Raw genomic sequence first — 20912 nt, forward strand, 5'->3', positions numbered from 1 at the left:
TTCTTATCTGCAAACTAAAAAATAAAAATAGTGTTAGTGATTCTTACCGTTTTCACCAAACACAGAAGACAAAAGCTCAGCAGGTCCAGAAGAAGCTTCATGTTGTGGATTAATTCTTCAGTTGTTATCGAGGGAGTCGCCTTCAGTTTTTGATACAATTACATTTCTATGTTCACACTTTCTTCCTATAGTCAGGCGGATTAGCTAAATAAAGGGGACATGCTGGACAATAGCACCACATTTTTTTCAGATGCTCTCGATCATAATCAGTTTCAATTTTTGATGGGAGCCACTTCATCAAGATTGTGGATCGGAGGTGGCAGCCATATAAAATCTATGAGAACCAATATATCTTCCAAGCCACTTGGAAGGTCAATCCCGGTGTCAACCTGTGATGTCAGTTGTAAATGTAATAAATAATACAAGTGATACATATATATTAATATATGTTCGACCGCTTTGGAACTTGGAAATTACGTAAATACATGGCCAAAATGAACATATCTATTTGATCAAATAATCATCTAATGATATTCTCAATAGCTTTAAATGATTCTTTGACCCAGAAAATGTTTATTTTGACACCAAGATTGACCTTCTAAGTGGCTTGGAAAATATATTGGTTCTCATAGACTTTATATGGCTGCCATCTCCCATTGGCATTCTTGATGAAGTGGCTCCCATCAAAAATTGAAACCTATAGTGATGGAGAGCATGCGGAAAAAATGTGGTGCTTTTATCCAACGTGTCCCCATTCTTCTCAAATCTGGTCCAAAGCCGCCTGACTACTACTACAATGCTGCATCAAGGATTTATTCTGGTTTTATCCTTGTAGTGCTGCTTATATCCTCTCACCGTGTTGGTTTTCCAGTTTCTGGGAATAACTTTGTCCACAGAGTTAAACTTTAGTGAGCAGTAAAAACTCACATCTGCGCCATAGAAACATTAACTGAGCTCTTAGTGAAGAGAAGTGTTGGCTGTTGGCCAGCAGAGGGCGCCACAGTGTTAAGAATCGAGTCTCAATAAATGACCTGAACACTACGGAGCCCCCCAGGGGACACGGGGGGGAAAAAAAGATGGGTGAAAAAAAAAAAAAAGATGGGTGGAAAAAAAAAAAAAGATGGGTGGAAAAAAAAAAAAGGACGGACTTTTGCGAGATCCCGAGTTAGTTTTGCGAGATCCCGAGATAGTTTTGCGAGATCCCGAGTTAGTTTTGCGAGATCCCGAGATACTTTTGCGAGATCCCGAGTTACTTTTGCGAGATCCCGAGTTACTTTTGCGAGATCCCGAGTTACTTTTGCGAGATCCCGAGTTACTTTTGCGAGATCCCGAGATAGTTTTGCGAGATCCCGAGATACTGACGAAAGAAGAGGAGCAATGGAGGAGCGATATTCGCCTATTTTCCGGCCTTCTAACTGGAATAGCGTCACGAAAACCGCACCAATTTCCCCCAGGATGGTTTTATTTTGTACAGAAAACTAAGACTGACATTTCACAGGCTTGATCAACTCCCCAAAATCAGCGAGTCTGGCGAAAGATTAAAGTAACCGGGCCGAATATACGTCCTAGTGCCCAACGGCAGCCAGAGTGCTTAGGGGCCGTCGCAAAAGTGCAACGTCTTTCTTTTCTATTTTTAATAACTCACTGGAAATTCATCTAATAAACACCAAACGACTTCTGATGTGTTCATGAACTCACTGTGGACTTCCCACACCCTTTATTTTCAATACACACCTTTTCAATTCCTTTTATTCAGTGTGTACAATATTTAAGCCTTTTATTTTGTAATAGCTCTCTTGTTTTTATAGATAGCCTATCAACACCAAACCACTTCTGATGTGTTCATGAACTCATTGTGGATTTCCCACAACCCTTTATTTTCAATAAACCCCCTTTTTTAAAGGCACAATTATTATTTGATAGCTGTTTGAATCAGTCACAACCCTTTAGTTTCAAGCAAAACCTTTACAAGTTGTTTAGATATAAGGAGCAATAAGCGTGTATATTCTATTCATACTTAAGGCTTTTATTTTTTAATAACTCACTTGTTTTTCTACATATCGACTTCAAAACACTTCTGATGTGTTCATGAACTCACTATGAAGCTTCCACAGCTTCTTGCTTTCCTTTAAAACCCTTACGAGATTCTTAGACATCATTCATTTCTTTACATTTCTCATTTTTTATTTTGACTTCACTGTTCTTTTTCTTCAAAATTGCTGCTGTTAATTCAGGTCAAGCATGCAAATTGTCATTCAAGCATGACACATACAACCTTTCAGGTAGTTTAGCATTAATTGCAAGCTGTTAAAGCAAAGTGAATAAACAAAAATATGATTACTACAGCCACAAGTATGCATCTGTACTTGACCATCAGCTCGTGATGCTTTCCAAAACAGAAAATCGAGAACAACTATAGCAAGCAATAGTGAGGAGTTAAAATACTAAGAGCAGTCTTTGTCTTTTGTTGAACATAGTCATATATAAATTGGGCTGCACAGTAATTAAATACGTAAATTACATTTTTATTCATTGTCTTACAGATGTCTTATGATTGGTGACACACTGGAAGGAATGGTATCTGAAATTTAAAGTGTTTGTTTTACGACAATAAAGGATGTGGGGAATCCACAATGAATTCATGAACACATCAGAAGTGGTTTGGTGTTGATAGGCTATCTATAAAAACAAGAGAGCTATTACAAAATAAAAGGCTTAAATATTGTACACACTGAATAAAAGGAATTGAAAAGGTGTGTATTGAAAATAAAGGGTGTGGGAAGTCCACAGTGAGTTCATGAACACATCAGAAGTCGTTTGGTGTTTATTAGATGAATTTCCAGTGAGTTATTAAAAATAGAAAAGAAAGACGTTGCACTTTTGCGACGGTCCCTAAGCACTCTGGCTGCCGTTGGGCACTAGGACGTATATTCGGCCCGGTTACTTTAATCTTTCGCCAGACTCGCTGATTTTGGGGAGTTGATCAAGCCTGTGAAATGTCAGTCTTAGTTTTCTGTACAAAATAAAACCATCCTGGGGGAAATTGGTGCGGTTTTCGTGACGCTATTCCAGTTAGAAGGCCGGAAAATAGGCGAATATCGCTCCTCCATTGCTCCTCTTCTTTCGTCAGTATCTCGGGATCTCGCAAAACTATCTCGGGATCTCGCAAAACTAACTCGGGATCTCGCAAAAGTAACTCGGGATCTCGCAAAAGTCCGTCCTTTTTTTTTTTTCACCCATCATTTTTTTTTTTTTTCACCCATCTTTTTTTTCCCCCGTGTCCCCTGGGGGGCTCCGTAGAACACAAAACAGTGATCAGAGGAAATAAAACACTCAGGAACATGCAACTGACTATTAATTTTTACATTTTGAGGTTGGGTTTTTTTTTTTGGTAAGCTGTGTTGTGCTGGATCACAATAAAACCAGCACCAGAGACACAACAGGAAAAAAGCAAAGAAAGTTCAACCTAAAGGCTTCAAGAAAATAAGTCTCACATCAAAAAGAAAAAAATACAACAAATATTTAAATAAAACCGCAAATACAAAAAGTAAATAAATAGTCAAAGAATAAAAAGATAAAACCTCACAATGTAAGATGCATTAATCACGCAATTTTATTATATTAAATTAAATTTAAAATGCAATGTAACTAAGTACATTTACTTATGCTTGAGTACAACATTAGAGGAAAATATTGAACTTTTTACTCCACTAGATTCATCTGACAGATTTAGTTACTTTTCAATGAAATATTTTTTTAAAATGTAAATTTAAAATGATTATGTATTTTTATAAATTAAACCACATAACAGTATATTAAGTACATTGACAACAGTAAAATGCAGCTTACATAAATGCATCAATAATAACAATCCAGTATTATATAAAACAATCTGAGTGTCTGTGTAACAAGTACTTTTACTTTTGATATTTCAAGTGCATTTTGACAATTGGTCTTTTACTTCAGTAAGTTTTGAATGCAGGACTTTTACTTGTAGTCGAGTAAATTCAAAGTGTGGTATGAGTACTTTTACTGCAGTAAAGTATCTGGATACTTCTTCCTCTGTAAAGCCACCAGAGGTCTTTTTTTAATTAGTGATATTAGGCTATAAATAGTGTACATTTGTGCATAAATCATGTTTGAAATGTATGTGAAATGAGACGAAAGGCGCGTAAACAGAGACAAATCAACAGAGTGAAACCCGTCAGCCTCAGAATAAATGTCACATTATATAATATACAAATATATATATTGTGAAAACAGCTGAATCCAGTTTATTTGTGGTGTTTCGTGCACTTTTTCTCTGTCTGGTTGTAAGATTCACTGTCAGTTAAACTGACAGTTAAACTTGTGAATAAACTTGGATTATTCAGTAGTAAAAAAAATAAGACCGAGTGGGTCTGAAACATGAGCAGTTGGTTTTGGCTTCAGCAGGCAGATTGAATTAAAGGCTGATGTGGGTGTCCACTGTGCGCCCTGCTCTCAGTGTGACGGTCGGACTGCATACATAACATCTGCTGGTCCCTCTGGTCAGCAGATGCGTACCTCTGGACTACTTTGGACACTTGTCTGGACTATTTTTGGTCGCACATACACAAAAAAGGTATCAAATCGACCGGCTCGCCCATGACAAATGTGCTATGACTTTTCTAAGGGTTTCGACAAACGGTTTTCAAATTATTGGGCAAAAACACGTCAAAGTAGGACTACAAGCAGTACTGAACGGGCCCTCGCAGAGTGGAGCCGTCGGGGGAGGAGCCGTCGGGGGAGGAGCCGTCGGGGGAGGGCACGTCAGGCGCGGCGCTGGGGACCCAGTCCCTATGCGTACCAAATCGCGTGTCTCCTACTACTCAGCTCAAAGTAAGTGTAAAACATGTTACTTCCTGTTGCCAGCAGGGGGCGCTATGACAGTGTATCAATATTGTCATGTGGGTGTGTTCAGGGCTGGAATCTAATCACGTGTGTGAAATTTGGGACAGATTGGACAATGTATGGTCAAGTTATACAGTCTCGTGTGTTATGGCAAGACGCCATATTTTGCCGCCATGCCACGCCCACATAGTGTGACCGTCGGTAAAGATTTATACAACTTTTGATCCCAAAGGCCTTGTGATGCTACTGACCAAGTTTGAAGTCCATGGGGTGAAATCTGTTGGAGGAGTTATGTAAAGTATGCAACGTGGTCATGTGAAGAAAGGGGGCGTGGATAAAGCATAAGGGGCGGGGCTTTACGAAATATTGTTATCTAGAAGTGTTAAGGGCTGGACTCTGATGTAGCATGAGAAGTTTGGACCAGATGGGACAAAGAATGGAGTAGTTCTAACAATCTCGTGTTTTATGGCGAGACGCCATATTTTGCCGCCATGCCACGCCCACATAGTGTGAGCGGCGGCAAAGCTTTTTATAACTTTTGATCCCAAAGTCGTTGTGATGGTACTGACCAAGTTTGATGTAAATCGGGTGAAATCTGTAGGAGGAGTTTGTTAAAGTATGTAACGTGGAAATGGCGAAAATTCCATATATAATCCAAGATGGCCGACTTCCTGTACATTTTAAGGTATGGCTTCTTGAGACTTTTTGGTGCGTCTTCCCATGATACATGTATGTCCCAAATTTCGTGCCTCTACGACAAACCTGTGTGAGGGGCTGAATTCTAGGGGGCGCTAGTAGGTCATTTTGCCACGGCCATTTCTGAAAGCAATAAAAGACGTAAATTTTCGACACGATTGAATTTTGTGCCGAGTTTTGTGAGTTTTTGAATATGATAAAGGCCTCAAAAAGGCGATTCATTTGCCGTTATAATAATAAACGGACCAATAACAATAGGGTCCTCGCACCGTTAGTGCTCGGTCCCTAATAATAAACGGACCAATTTCAATAAGGTCCTCGCACCGTTAGTGCTCGGTCCCTAAAAATGTTGAACTAAAAAATGTTATACCATTTTTCTGAATCTTTTCCCCCCTGAAAATGTCTCCTAAATGGAATAATGTCTATATCTATAACTATATCTATATCTATATAAATAAAAATAAATATATAAATAAAATAAAATAAATATAATATATAGATATAAGGTGCTTACATTTATACTATTCTGAGGTTTCTGAAAAAAAGCTTTTAAAGTGTAGCAGAGTGCGTTCACATTTCTTATTTGACATCAACTCTAAAGTCTCGATATTAAATGTAAATTCTATTGTAAAAACACTAAAGTCAGGTCGGGAGACTGTGAGTTGCTGCCAGCAGGGGGAGCTGTCGCTTTTCCCCGCTCCTTTAAATGCTACAACCTCCCGCCATCTTTGTTTTGGGCAAAACATACGTCAGATGATGACGCAGCCATTTACTCTCCTGTGATTGGTGGAAGTGGATCGTGTCAAGGGTCACGTATAATTTGGCGCTCTTCGTTTCCCGGCCAGACTGGCGCGTTTTTGAAAGAGCAACATATCAGAAGAAAGATGTTTTTAGAGTTCCTGGACGGAGTTTTTTGGACTAAAACCGCCTAGAGAGTCTCTGTTCGGGTTCATGTGTCCGGGCTGACATGTTGGACATGTTCGGAGGACCTGTTGGAGCTGAGAGGACCTGTTGGAGCTGAGAGGACCCGAGGCTGCTAGCTTGTTGTTTTACATTAAGTTATAGTATCTGGTAACAACAAACAGCTGTTCCACACACACACACACACACACACACACACAATGAACAGCTGTCTATTCACTCTCTGTGTGAAGAAGTGAATCAGAGAAGGATATATAAAGGAAGATCCCGGTCCTGTTTTATCGGTGAGTGTTTTCCTCCTTTTTATTTTTCTGCTTGGTACTAAACAGTGGTGGTTCTACACAGGGGCCCCCAGGGGCCAGTGTTTAATCAGAGGGGCACATTAGCACATGAAAAAATGGCAAAGATGATATTTAGGCATTCAAAATCTTTGAATGTCTTGAAAAAGACACAAAAATGACCAAAAAAGACACAAAATGAGAAGACAGAATAACCAAAAAAAACCCCACAGAAGACATAAACATGACAAAAAAAAAGATACAAAATGACTAAAAAAGACACAAAATAACTAAAAAAGACACATAAATGACACCAATGACAAAGTTATGACCAAAAAGACACAAATTATGACAAAAAAGACACAAATTATGACAAAAAAGACACAAATTATGACCAAAAAAACACAAATTATGGCAAAAAAGACACAAATTATGGCAAAAAAGACACAAATTATGGCAAAAAAGACACAAATTATGACAAAAAAGACACAAATTATGACAAAAAAGACAAAATTATGACCAAAAAGACACAAATTATGGCAAAAAGGACACAGATTATGAAAAAAAGGACACAAATTATGACAAAAAGAACACAAATTATGACAAAAAAAACACAAATTATGACCAAAAAAAGACACGAAATAACTAAAAAAGACACATAAATGACACCAATGACAAAAAAGACACAAAATAACTAAAACAGACACAACAACAGACACAAAATTACCAAAAAAAGACACAAATGACCAAAAAAGACACAAAATGACTTACAAAGACACGTAAAGACATGAAAAGGATTCAAAAATTGACAAAATATCCCAATAAGACTCCAGAGAGTTAAACTGTTATACAATGTAACATTCTGGGTTCCTTTTGTGTACAATGAGATATTGTTTGAACAAAAAGGTTAGAATTGCTCCATTGTTCATTGTTATAAATTGATCATTTTATTATTAATTTGACACAGGGGCCACAGCAGGGGCCAAAGGCTTTTTCACAGGGCCAGTGGATATTTTGTCCATTTTTAAAATCCTTTTCATGTCTTTACGTGTCTTTGTAAGTCATTTTGTGTCTTTTTTGGTCATTTGTGTCTTTTTTTTGTAATTTTGTGTCTGTTGTTGTGTCTTTTTTAGTTATTTTGTGTCTTTTTTGTCATTGGTGTCATTTATGTGTGTTTTTTGTGTCTGTTTTAGTTATTTTGTGTCTTTTTTTTGGTCATTTTGTATCCTTTTTTTTGTCATGTTTATGTCTTCTGTGGGTTTTTTTTTGGTTATTCTGTCTTCTCATTTTGTGTCTTTTTTTGTCATGTTTATGTCTTCTGTGGGTTTTTTTTTGGTTATTCTGTCTTCTCATTTTGTGTCTTTTTTTGTCATTTTTATGTCTTCTGTGGGGTTTTTTTGGTTATTCTGTCTTCTCATTTTGTGTCTTTTTTTTGGTCATTTTGTGTCTTTTTCAAGACATTCAAAGATTTTGAATGCCTAAATATCATCTTTGCCATTTTTTCATGTGCTAATGTGCCCCTCTGATTAAACACTGGCCCCTCCTTGGCCCCCACAGTAAAACTGGTCTAGAACCGCCACTGGTACTAAACCTGTTGGAGCTGCAGGGCGCTGGGTCACTTAATGACATTCATATATAGGGCTGTGCCATATCGTATCGTTCATGATAATATCGGTATATTTTTTTTATGGTTAAAAAAATGCATATCATGATATTGGCAACGTTCCTACTTCTTGATGTAGTGGTTAAAGTTGTTTTAATCACAAAAAGCTACTTACTCCCTGTTGCTAAACACATGCAGCTTTCAAAATAAGAGCACAGTGTGTTAAGAGAATCCACCACAGAACTTACAAGAAGACTGTCAAAATAAGATGCCTTAAATAAAACATACAAGAACCTTTATTCTCCTTTACAAGATGTCATTAAAATATGCCCCCGGAACCCCTAAATGGTTATTTTTATTATTATTTTCTCATACTCAAGAGTCAAGAGTAAAAAATGTTCTATTTGGCAACTGTTCAGATTTGCACTTCACACTACATTTTAGATTTTTATTTATTTATACAGACTAAAAAAATCATATTTTCTATTCTTTTAAAGTATTTGGTAATATCGTCAAGAATATCGTTATCGCAAAGATAGCCTAAAATATCGTGATATTCTTTTAGGGCCATATCGCCCAGCCCTAATTCATATTCTCCTCGCTGTCAATAAACCCTGTAAGAAATACAAATGTGCTGTAAACAAGCCTTATTATGTTAACTTTGCACCATTAGAACTTCCTGCATAGTGGCATTAATGCTGTTTTACAGCCAGTGACTCTGTTTACTGTTGGAGGTTCATTTTGAATAAAATATAGTGGAAAGATTTGTCTGACGGAACTTTTTCTACTCCGATATAGGTAATTTCATATCTCAATACTATATATATATCACAATAAAGCATGGTTTTCTAGTCATTCAATAAATATGTTAACAAATAAAATAGATAACCATATGGTAAAGCCTATGTTTGCGTTCTTCTCTGTTATATCAATATTTACATACACATACTATTTTCTGAGTAATATGAGTAAGTATGTGTTTATTCTCAATTTAGATTAGGGCTGGGCGATATATCAATATAAAAAATATATATATAGTTCAATTTTTTACTTTCTTTCTATATAAATGCTGCCCTTTCTAGGGTTTGTCATATTTAGTTCTTTTGTAATGTTCGTTATTCTTTTCTCATATAAATAGAAATATTTCAGAAAAAGATTGGCCTATTTTATCTCATAGGCTATTTTTTATTAAGATACTTTCTTATTTAAATGTGCACTTTATGGAGCTTTGATATTAAAAAAGGTTCTCCTGTTCTACAGTATTTATGTTCACTTAAATAAACGGTTTCAATAAAACTACTCGTGACATGTCATATCTGACTTTGACTGAACATTTGCTCTCACTTTGCGATAAAAATATCAGGATATATATCGTATATCGATATTCAGCCTAAATATATTGGGATATGACTTTTGGTCCATATCGCCCAGCCTTAGTCACACCTGTACAATCTAAATCAATCAGGTGCAACAGCTCTGCAGAATATTGTATTTTTTGTTCTTCAGGAAGTGTACAATGGTCAGTTTCTGTTAATATTTCCAATTATAGTTATTATAGTTGTTATTGTTGGCATTGAGCTGGAATGCATAATTAACATTGCAGTGTGTGGAAAGGTTACATTTATAGCTGTTATAACTGTTTTACTGGATGTTACAGGTATGCCTAATAAGGTGGTCATTGAGCATATATTATATATTTTTTTCCACAATATTTTTATTTTATTTTCAGTTTGTAACACTTTGACATACAGCTTTTACATTCATGTATCGTCATTCAACTTCCATATTTGAAGATAGCTGCATTTACATAGACAGAAAAATAAAAACAAACAAAACATAACACTTGGAACAGGTATTATATGCTCCTCCTGTTAAAGAAAATGGTAATCTAGATACAATTGAGTATCGTTTGTAATTGGTGTGAATTAACACACATGGGTGGTTGACGTGACGCTCAATTTTTGTGTTCCCTGTGACAAATATTACTAAAATTTGATAATATTTCATTAAAATGAATGTTTTAATATGCAGTTCATTCTTCTACATCTAATCCATCTGCAAACAATGAGTATCGTTCTTCAACTATGCAAATATTCTGTTTTGAACATGACATTTGTCGACCGGTGCACCTGTCCTAGGTAGCATTACTTATCTTAAAACAACTGTAATTTAATGAAAAATTAATCTAAATACATTATACAAGATTAAATAAAAAATAAATGTGTTTACACAATAAGCTTCCTGTCTGCATTTAGTCCAATGAGTTTATAATGTGACTCAGACTTTCTCTCTGCTGTTCATAACAATCTTTCCATCTGCTTTAGGTCTCTTCAAATAATGGCTGGTGTTGTGGCGATGGCGTCAATCATTGAGGACTTTGACACGCAGGTAAGTCTGACACAGTGACCTTTACCTGCACGCTGATAATCTACTAATAAATATGCTTTAATTCTCATACTCTTGTTTTTTTTTAACTTTATCTCATCTGTCTTTAGCAATCACTCAGGTAAACCAACAATCTTTAAATATTTGAAATTAATTTATCTCATGTAAATTGGTTTGAAGTTGTTGTGTTTACTCATTATTCATAGCAAGATAAGTCCTCCGTTGATCCATTAGAGCAGGGGTGTCAAACTCTGGCCCGCGGGCCAAATTTGGCCCGCAGTGTAATTTTATTTGGCCCGCGAGGCAATACCAAATTATTATATTATTATTATACTATAAAAGCTGACCCGCCTGTATTATACGGCACATTTACCGCTAATACTAGATTTATTATTGTTATTTTATTTTTAAATGTATTAACCTGTTGAAAAAGTTTATTTTGATATTTAAATCAGAAGGATGCAAATAGAAAAGAGGCATACGATTTTTATTTAATTTTTATTAAATAAATTAATGACATTGATGTGTTTTTTATTTGAAATGTGATTTTACATGTCTGCACTATTTAGTTATATATTGTATGTTTATAAGCGTTGCTGGTTCCATATTTAATGTTAAAGCAAAACATGTTTGGTTTATATTAAAAGGTTTATTTGTTCAATGTTGGCCCGCGATTTTATTCAAGTTTTACATTTTGGCCCATTGTGTATTTGAGTTTGACACCCCTGGCTTAAAGCCTCTAATTATCATGATTTAAACAAACAATCAAAGTAATTATGAACATCTGCATTTAAGATGTGATGATTAAGGCTCTGAAAGTCTAAACTTTTTGCTTTAGGGACCTTGAAAGTGTTTGATTTTTCCTCTTAAAAGGCTGTATGAAGCCTGCATGTATGCAAATTCGTAGTAATACAGTCACCAATTTAGGCTATATTGATATTTACTTGATTTAAATGTGATATGGAATTAGACCATATCAGATATATCGATTATATTTCAAATTTGCACTGTGATCCTTGCTCCAGGCGAGCTGCAGCTTTTATTTAAGATATTTTTTTTATTTAAATGTGCACTTTTTGGAGCTTTGATTTTTTAAAAAGGTTCTCCTGTTGTTATACGGGTCAGTGACGTGATCTAATCCACTGTCAGTTGGTGTAACCAGTCATTTTTTTCATAAAAAATCTGATATCTATATCTATATACAGGAAAATAAAAGTGAACTAAAATGAGAAAAAAAAATACAATCCACGTTTAAATTGCAACATTATGGTTTATAACAAATTCTACATAATTTGTCAAAACTTTAGAACAAAATGGTTGTTTTTAGAATATGTTCTGCTCAATATTGACAAAATTTGTAAATGTAGAAATACTGAGAAATATGTTTTTTTTTAAATGAAGTAATTATATGTTGAAGTCCAATTAAATACACTGTAATTGGAAAAAGTATTTCATATTTATCATTCTTTTGTGGTTACACCATTTGACATCTTGCCAACCCTTATTGGTCACTGACCCATACAGTATTTATGTTCACTTAAATTAATGGTTTCAATAAAACTACTAGTGACATGTTATATTTGACTTTGACTGAACATTTGCTCTCACTTTGAGATAAAAATATCAGGATATACACTACTGGTCAAAAGTTTTAGAACACACCAACTTTTCCAGAATTTAATTGAAAATGATGCAGTTTAATGTCTCAGTGTACTCTGAAATTAATGCACATTTGCAACATTTAAAATTCTTTATTGAGCATGATAGTGTTTTGAAAGTAAATGACCAAAAAAAAGACACAAAATGACCAAAAAAAAGACACAAAATGACCAAAAAAAAGACACAAAATTACTAAAAAAAGACACAAAATGACTAAAAAAAGACACAAAATGACCAAAAAAAGACACAAAATGACCAAAAAAAGACACAAAATGACCAAAAAAAGACACCAAATGACAAAAAAAAGACACAAAATGACAAAAAAAAGACACCAAAAGTCACAAAATGACCAAAAAAAGACACAAAATGACAAAAAAAAGACACAAAATGACTTACAAAGACATGAAAAGAATTCAAAAATGGACAAAATAGCCCAAGACTCCATAGAGTTAAGTTGTTAACCCATTTCTTGTTCCCTGAAAAAGGCCTACTTGTATAATTCTGAAATGTACATTATTTTTCAGTTTTGGTTAAGCTTACCTTTTTTTATTTACCTCTGGCAGTTCACCACTTACCTTTGGACCCTTTCAAGCTGTTCATTTGACTTGAACTGCTTGAATTTCAATAAAAATGGAAAAATTGGGGTGTTCTAAAACTTTTGACCGGTAGTGTATATCATATATTGATATTCAGCCTAAATATATATCAGGATGTGACTTTTGCTCCATATCGCCCAGCCCTAGGCTATATAAAGCATTAAGTAGCTGCTGCAAAGTGTTTTCATGTATTTTCATATTTAATAAACTCTGTTTCTCCTTTCGTAGCCGTGCAAGAAGTCTCGCAAAGATGGCGGCAGTCCTGTTGTCAAGACGATTACCAACTACTTCTCTCCTGTTCCCAAACCGGCGGAGAAACCCTTCTCACCTCCTCGCTCCAACAACATCATGGACTACTTCAGCCGGAAGGCTCCGTCCTCTAAAGAGAAGATCAGCTCGCCTGAACAGTCCAAGGAGAACCGCCAGACGGAGAAAGAGCCGAGCCCAGAGCCGGCGGCGAAGAGGACGTCTCAGAAGCGGAGCAGGAAGACGAGCAAGGCTGCAAGAAAACTGGTGGAGGTGGAGGCCGTCAGCTCGGCGGAGGAGGCCAGCTGCCTGGTTCTAGAGGAGCCTCGTGGTGGAGTGGTGAGCAGCGGTGGTGTTCTGGGCAGCGATACAGCAGCTCTGATGGCTCAGCTCTGTGCCGAGGCTGGAATCACTGAGGGGAAACCAGAGAAGAAGAGCACCAAGCCTGTCAGCCTGGAACCAGCTGCAGAAGATGAGGAAACTTCCAAATGTGTCAAACTGAATCGAGAACTGAACAGCATCGAATTATCTCCAATCGTGCCTTCAAAAGATAAAGTGAAACCGCTCAAAACTGCTGCACGAAACCCTCGGAAGGCAAAGCATTTAGAAGAAGAGGAGAAGGAGAAGGAGAAAGAGAAGGAGAAGGAGAAAGAGAAGGAGAAGGAGAGCTCCTTGTGTGACGTCAGCATGGAGGTGAATGTGGACGAGGCTTCTCAGCTGAACAACACCGTCACCATCTCCTTCGAGGAGTTTGTGCGGAGTCAGAGTCAGGGAGACGAACCGGGACAAGAGGATGGTTGTGAAATCATAACAGACGTGGAAGAAATGGACTCTGAGCAGCGTGACGTCCCTAAAGCTGGAGGACATGTTGGATGTGAGGCGTCTCCGGTCCAGGTGTCCCCCCGGACCCTCACCGTCCAGGCTGAGGTCCACGTCGTCTCGTCCAGACAGGAAGCAGCCAAGGCGGGGAGGAAGGTAGCGTCTATCTTCAGCAGGAGGAAAGGCTCCATGAGCCCCTCGGAGGCCGGGTCCTCTCCTCGCTCGGAGGCCGGCCACCAGCTTCACTCCTCCTCCTCCGGGAAGCAGCGTAAGTCCAACGTGGTCCTCCAGGAGGAGGATCTGGAGCTGGCGGTGCTGGAGAGCGACTCCACGCCAAAGTGCAGCGAAGCACAGAGGAAGACGTTCATGGCGGCCTTCAAGCAGGCCAGTCTGGACGGCTCCAGAACCAAACCAGGGAGGAGCCAGGGCAAGCAGAAGCAGGCGGAGGAGAAGGAGGAGAAGGAGGAGAAGGAGGAGGCGGAGAAAGCTGCAGAAGAAGAAGCTGTGATTCCTCCTGCTGCTGCTGCTGAGGAAACCCCTGCTGCCCCGCAGGAAACCAAAGCAGCGAAGAAGAAGAAACCGGCAAGAAAAGGCACAAAGAAAGGAAAGGAGGGAAAGGAGGTGGCCCCAACCCCTCCTGCTGCTCCTGCTGCTCCTGCTGCACCTGCTGCACCTGCTGCTCCTGATGCACCTGCTGCACCTGCTGCTCCTGCTGCTCCTGATGCTCCTGATGCTCCTGTGGAAGAAACAGTTCTGGAGGTTGATGACAAAAGTGAGGAGCATCCTATCACTTCGACTCCCTCCGTCCCAGCAGTGAGGAGGTCCAGGAGGGAGGCGGTCGTCAGGCAAACTCCTGAAGCCTCCTCCACAGCAACAACGACCAGAAAAACAAACAGGAAACAGAATGATGCTGCTGAAGAACCTGCTGACAGCCCTGCAGAGACGTCCACCAGGAAGACACGCAGGTCCAAACATGGAGTCTTTGTAGCGGAGATGGTTTGCCCACCTGACACAAAAGGAAGCCCAATCAGGTGCATATAATTATTAATTACTGCTATTAAACTAACTGCTATTAACGGGCGACTGCTCCTTGCATGGTGTGTTCACCTGTGTGTAAAAAAGGATAAAGGGTTAAATGCAGAGGTTGAATTTCCCCGTTGTGGGATTAATAAAGTAATCTTCTTCTCCTCTTCTTCTTCTTAAACATTAATTATTCATCAAAACATTTTTTAACAGTTTTATCTAGTGTAAAGCGGAACAGCATGTCATTTATTTGATCATCCTACTTCATGAGATTATACTTAGTCTGGTTCAAATATACATACATTTAATTGAGCTTTATTAGCTTCACTGGTATTATTTATTATATTTCCAACCACAAAGATGTGATCAGTTCCTGATGAACACCTTCACCACACACTTTACAGTTTCCTTCACTCATTACACATTATTATTATTATTATTATTATTATTATTATTTCTCCTTCCTCATGTGTCTAGTGTTGGAGGCTATTATTATTATTATTTCTCCTTCTTCATGTGTCTTTGTCTAGTGTTGGAGGCTATTATTATTATTATTATTATTTCTCTTTCCTCATATGTCTTTGTTTAGTGTTGGAAGCTATTATTATTATTATTATTATTATTATTTCTCCTTCTTCATGTGTCTTTGTCTAGTGTTGGAGGCTATTATTATTATTATTATTATTATTTCTCTTTCCTCATATGTCTTTGTCTAGTGTTGGAGGCTATTATTATTATTATTATTATTATTATTATTTCTCCTTCCTCATGTGTCTAGTGTTGGAGGCTTCCTTCCTCCTTTAAAATGACTCCTTTCTAGTGTCAGATTAAACTTTTAGTCTGTTATTAAGGACTTCTGATACTACAAGAAACAGCTGAGGAACCTTTTTTTTTAGGGTTAGGTGTCTTTTTTTCTTCCATATCTGCACCTCCTAACTATTTCTGTTAATATTGTCCAGTTAGTTTTAAACATGAAGGTCAGCCCTAGTGTGTTTATCTAAACATTTCAACAAAGATTGAACATAAAAAAAAATAAAAAATGAATGAATGATTAATTAATTAATTGTGGAACTGTAGCATTTTGCTGCATTGGTTTTAGCGAGGTGTACCTAATAAACTGGCTACTGGATGTATATGTGTAATGGTTCTATTTGATGTTGCTTGTGTTTTTCATGTTTTAATTATTCTTTTTTTCTTTTTCATAAGGATTAAATTCAAAAGAGTCCATAGAAATGTTTCCATGAACAAGACTGAAAGTGGCACAAACACTTTGGCTACTAAAGTAAGTTTTTATTTTACAGATTGGACAAATTCTGAATGTGCAACATATGTAAATATTGTAATTTGTGTGCTGAGGATGATGAAATATTTTCTTTATATTTTTCAGACATCAAATGAATCTAAAAATAGGAAACAGGCGAAGAAGTTGGTGGAGAAAGCTCGAGTGATTCAGCAGAGTAAGAAAGAGAAGAAGAGCACCTTGAGGCGTTCGTCACGGACGGAGGCCTCCGTCAGCAGGAGCTACTGTGAAGACGAGGTGCAGTTCAAACTAACCCTGTGTTTTAAACATATTTATGTATTTTTTATCCTCATCATTTTTATTTAATCACTGGAGATTTGTCTTGAATATAACTGACTCCTGTAGCACAAAAGTAGTTTCTTTCACCCTCCTGTAGTCTTGGGCTCCTTTTTAACCCTAAATCATTTTCAACATACCATTAATAAAGGTTATGTTGTGCATCTTTTATATATAATATCAATTACTTCATACATCTTTACGTCTTTTATGCATTTTTATAGCACCCATGGTCCTCAGGGGTCAAAAAGGACCCCATGACATCAGACTGGTTTAGGGACATGTAGAACCTGAAAAATCTGCACTTGAGTCCAGTGAAAATGTAATAAAACCTGATAATGTAATAACTTCCCAATAATGTAATAAAGTGCATTTCCCAATAATGTAATACACTTTTAACCAATAATGTAATAAAGTATAACATTAATGGAGGTTATTACATTATCAGGTTTTATTACATTTTCACTGGACTCAAGTGCAGATTTTTATTACATTAACGGGAATTTATTACATTATCAGGTTCTACAGGACATGTAGAAGAAAACTATTTTTTTCACCTTTTACGGCAATTTTCTTATTTTTTTTAATTATTATTGGTCAGTTTTAGTCAAATATACAAAATTAGATTAAGTTACACACACTAATTGTGATGATAATTTCTCTTCTGTTCTGACGGGTTGTTTTTTCTTAACCTTTATAATGAGTTTGAACTAGTTTGCACATAGTAAATGAGCAGTAAGAGGGTTGTGATTGTTCTTAACAGAGGTTGTATTTTTATGTGTAATAGTTTAGTAGAAAACAGTTTTGCCAATAACGGAGCCAAACAGTGATTTGTTTGACAAAAAGGACACAGATTATGACAAAAAGAACACAAATTATGACCAAAAAACCCCACAAATTATGACAAAAAAGACACAAATTATGACAAAAAAGACAAAATTATGACCAAAAAGACATAAATTATGACCAAAAAGACACAAATTATGACAAAAAGGACACAGATTATGAAAAAAAGGACACAAATTATGACCAAAAAGACAAAATTATGACCAAAAAGACACAAATTATGACAAAAAGGACACAGATTATGAAAAAAAGGACACAAATTATGACCAAAAAGACAAAATTATGACCAAAAAGACACAAATTATGACAAAAAAGACAAAATTATGACCAAAAAGACACAAATTATGACAAAAAGGACACAGATCATGAAAAAAAGGACACAAATTATGACCAAAAAGACACAAATTATGGCAAAAAAAGACACAAGTTATGACAAAAAAGACAAAATTAACATTTATAATGAGTTTGAACTAGTTTGCACATAGTAAATGAGCAGTAAGAGGGTTGTGATTGTTCTTAACAGAGGTTGTATTTTAAGTGTAATAGTTTAGTAGAAAACAGTTTTGCCAAACAGTGATTGGTTTGATCATTTTCTAACACTTTGATCAGTTTCAGAATGATGTTTAACAGTGATTTTTCTGTCAGATCTGATGTTATCATGCAAATGTGTAGTTGTAAATAAATGCATAACTTCACTCTGAACCAGTTGACATTACTGGGATTCCACACTGGTAGTGAGACACTGTGCCACTTTATTTGTTCACACATTTTCCTCCTTTTTCTCATCGTGTGGTTTGTTCTGTCAGGACTCTATCATCTGCCTGGAGGAGGACCAGTCTGTCTCTGAGAAGACTAAAACCATGAAGCCTTTACGGAGTCTGAACGAAGTTCTGGGAAAACCTTCATCTGTTGGCAAAGAGACCAAAGCTGCTCCAGGTAGGCTTTTATCTATTCTTTATCCTATTAAAGTTAGTCTCCTCGGTAGTTTTTATGTGCTATAGTCGACCTCAACCTTGTTTTTATTAATGAAATTTGAAAAAATTAGTAAAAGTCTGGACATTTTGGATATTATTTCAGTTAAAGAAAACCTATAACTTTATTAGTTTTAGTCAATGAAAACTGTTGACATTTTCATATTATTTAGTCGTCAGATCAGATCAACCAGTGCACTCCAGTCAGAACAAATCATTTAGTAACTTTAGTCACTTATTTTGCACAAGATTTTCTGTTATTATCTTATGAAAAACACATTAATTAGTGTTTTTTTTCTCAGCCTCATTGTAACAAAAAATGAGCTAAAATATCAACTTGTTTCTTTCTCCCAAGTCCAAATCCAATCAAACTTTATTTATATAACACGTTTATAGCAAACACAGGGTTTCCAAAGTGCTGCACAAAAAGATAAGTAGACAATAAAAGCACAATAAAAAAGATAAGTAGACAATAAAACAATAAAATACAGTAAGATAAAACAGAATAAAATAAAATGAACTGCCCGCACAAAATAAAATATGCATGTATACACATAAAATCATTTTTAAAAAATCAATCAATCAATCAATTAAAGTCCTGTTGTTGTCATTGTTAACTTTAACTTAAGTACAAACCTGAGACTTCTCCTGACTGCTCATTGTGTGCTGCCAGCTTAGTCCTTGCTATAAAATATATATATATCGTTAGCCTCATAGCATATTTGCCTAAGTCATATTTGAACGTTTTTGGGAAACAAGAAAAAACACAATTTTTAGGAAGCCCATTGGTATTTTTAATTGATATTGTAACAGTAAGTTCAAATAGAAGTGTGAACAAGTTTGCATAAAAAATTAAACACATCGATTTCATAACAGATAAAAGTGACTTAGTCAGAATATGCCCTGACTAAGGCAGTTTTTGTCTTACATATAAATAATAGTAGTAGTTTGGTTTGTATGTAGCAGCAAAAATACCTAAGTCAAAGAGATGACTGAGGCAGAAAGTGATTTTGGACTCTAACAAGTGTTCTGATAGGTTGAGAACATAGGAAATAAGGCAGAAAGATGCAGCAGTGGTAGGAGAGTAAAGTTATAGTCCGGCGGCGATTTGAGAAGAAAGGGGACACGCCGGACAAAAGCACCAAATTTTTTCCACATGCTCTCTATGACCATAGGTTTCAATTTTTGGTAGGAGCCACTTCATCAAGATTCCAGAACGGATATGGCACCCATATAAAGTCTATGAGAACCAGTATATCTTCCAAGCCACTTAAAATGTCAATCTTGGTGTCAAAAAATACATTTTCTGGGTCAAGGAATCATTTAAAGCCCTTGATTGCACAGATCTTTGTAGTTGCAAATGTAATAGATAATTAAAGTTAAGCTTCATCAATTAAATGTATGCACGTTATCCATTTTTCAGAATACATGCACTGTATATGACCTATATTCATATATTTTCGACTGCTTAGGAAGTGAGTTGGAAATTACATAAATGCATGGCCAAAATGATCATATCTATTTGATCAAATAATCATCTAGGGATATTCTCAAGAGCTTTAAATGATTCCTTGACCCAGAAAATGTATTTTTTGACACCAAGATTGACATTTTAAGTGGCTTGGAAGATATACTGGTTCTCATAGACTTTATATGGGTGCCATATCCGTTCCGGAATCTTGATGAAGTGGCTCCTACCAAAAATTGAAACCTATGGTCATAGAGGGCATGTGGAAAAAATTTGGTGCTTTTGTCCGGCGTGTCCCCTTTTTTTTCGCTAAGCCGCCTGACTATTAGGCAGATATCACGATTTGGCCAAAAAATGACTTAGGCAATTATGCTATGAGGCTAACGAAATATAAAAAATGCTATAACTAAATTATTACACTACTACAAATATGTTATTTTGGCTCATTTTTTAATCATCAAAAATTAAGAGGAAGTTCGGTGTGGTTTTAGTGTCTTTTTTTAGTCAACAATATTGCAAGTTGATAGAGTCGTAGTTGTGGATTACTGACGTCTCAAAAAGGTCCCACTCTAAATCAACATTTATTGTCTTGTTTATTTTGTGAACCCTGAACTAATGGAGCTGATTGTTTCCTCCCAGGCTCTAAAGGAGCGTCTCTCAGCCAGGAGAAGACGGCTCGGAGAGCGTCTGCCGTCATCTCCATCTTCGATGAGAGCGGCTCTGAAAACTCTCAGGACGACGAGCAGTTCAAGGCCCGCAGAGAGTTCCTGAAGAGCGGCCTGCCCGACTCCTTCAGGAAGCAGATCGCCAAGACGGCTGCCACCAAGGAGGCCTACTCCCTCTCCTGCTCCTCCTTCCAGCCGGTGGTTCACATGAAGCAGCCTCCAAACGGTAAGCTCCAGACAAATACACCTGGTTTCTATTTAACGTGGTCTCCAGGGAGAATCACAGCC

At 36.7% G+C, this 20912-nt stretch overlaps 1 protein-coding gene across 1 annotated transcript in view; it reads left to right on the forward strand.

Annotated features, from left to right (window-relative positions):
- The first annotated feature begins 6418 nt into the window (after positions 1 to 6418).
- atad5a (ATPase family AAA domain containing 5a) overlaps positions 6419 to 20912 on the forward strand; it is a 37662-nt gene continuing 23168 nt past the window's right edge. Inside the window, exons 1-7 of the mRNA XM_059348800.1 lie at positions 6419 to 6773; positions 10695 to 10758; positions 13239 to 15106; positions 16305 to 16380; positions 16486 to 16635; positions 18327 to 18456; positions 20599 to 20850. Coding sequence (XP_059204783.1) covers positions 10708 to 10758; positions 13239 to 15106; positions 16305 to 16380; positions 16486 to 16635; positions 18327 to 18456; positions 20599 to 20850 — 2527 coding nt within the window. The 5' untranslated portion in view covers positions 6419 to 6773; positions 10695 to 10707. The remainder of the gene's footprint in view (positions 6774 to 10694; positions 10759 to 13238; positions 15107 to 16304; positions 16381 to 16485; positions 16636 to 18326; positions 18457 to 20598; positions 20851 to 20912) is intronic.

This window comes from Centropristis striata, chromosome 13 (genome assembly GCF_030273125.1).
Source record: "Centropristis striata isolate RG_2023a ecotype Rhode Island chromosome 13, C.striata_1.0, whole genome shotgun sequence".
NCBI lineage: Eukaryota > Metazoa > Chordata > Actinopteri > Perciformes > Serranidae > Centropristis > Centropristis striata.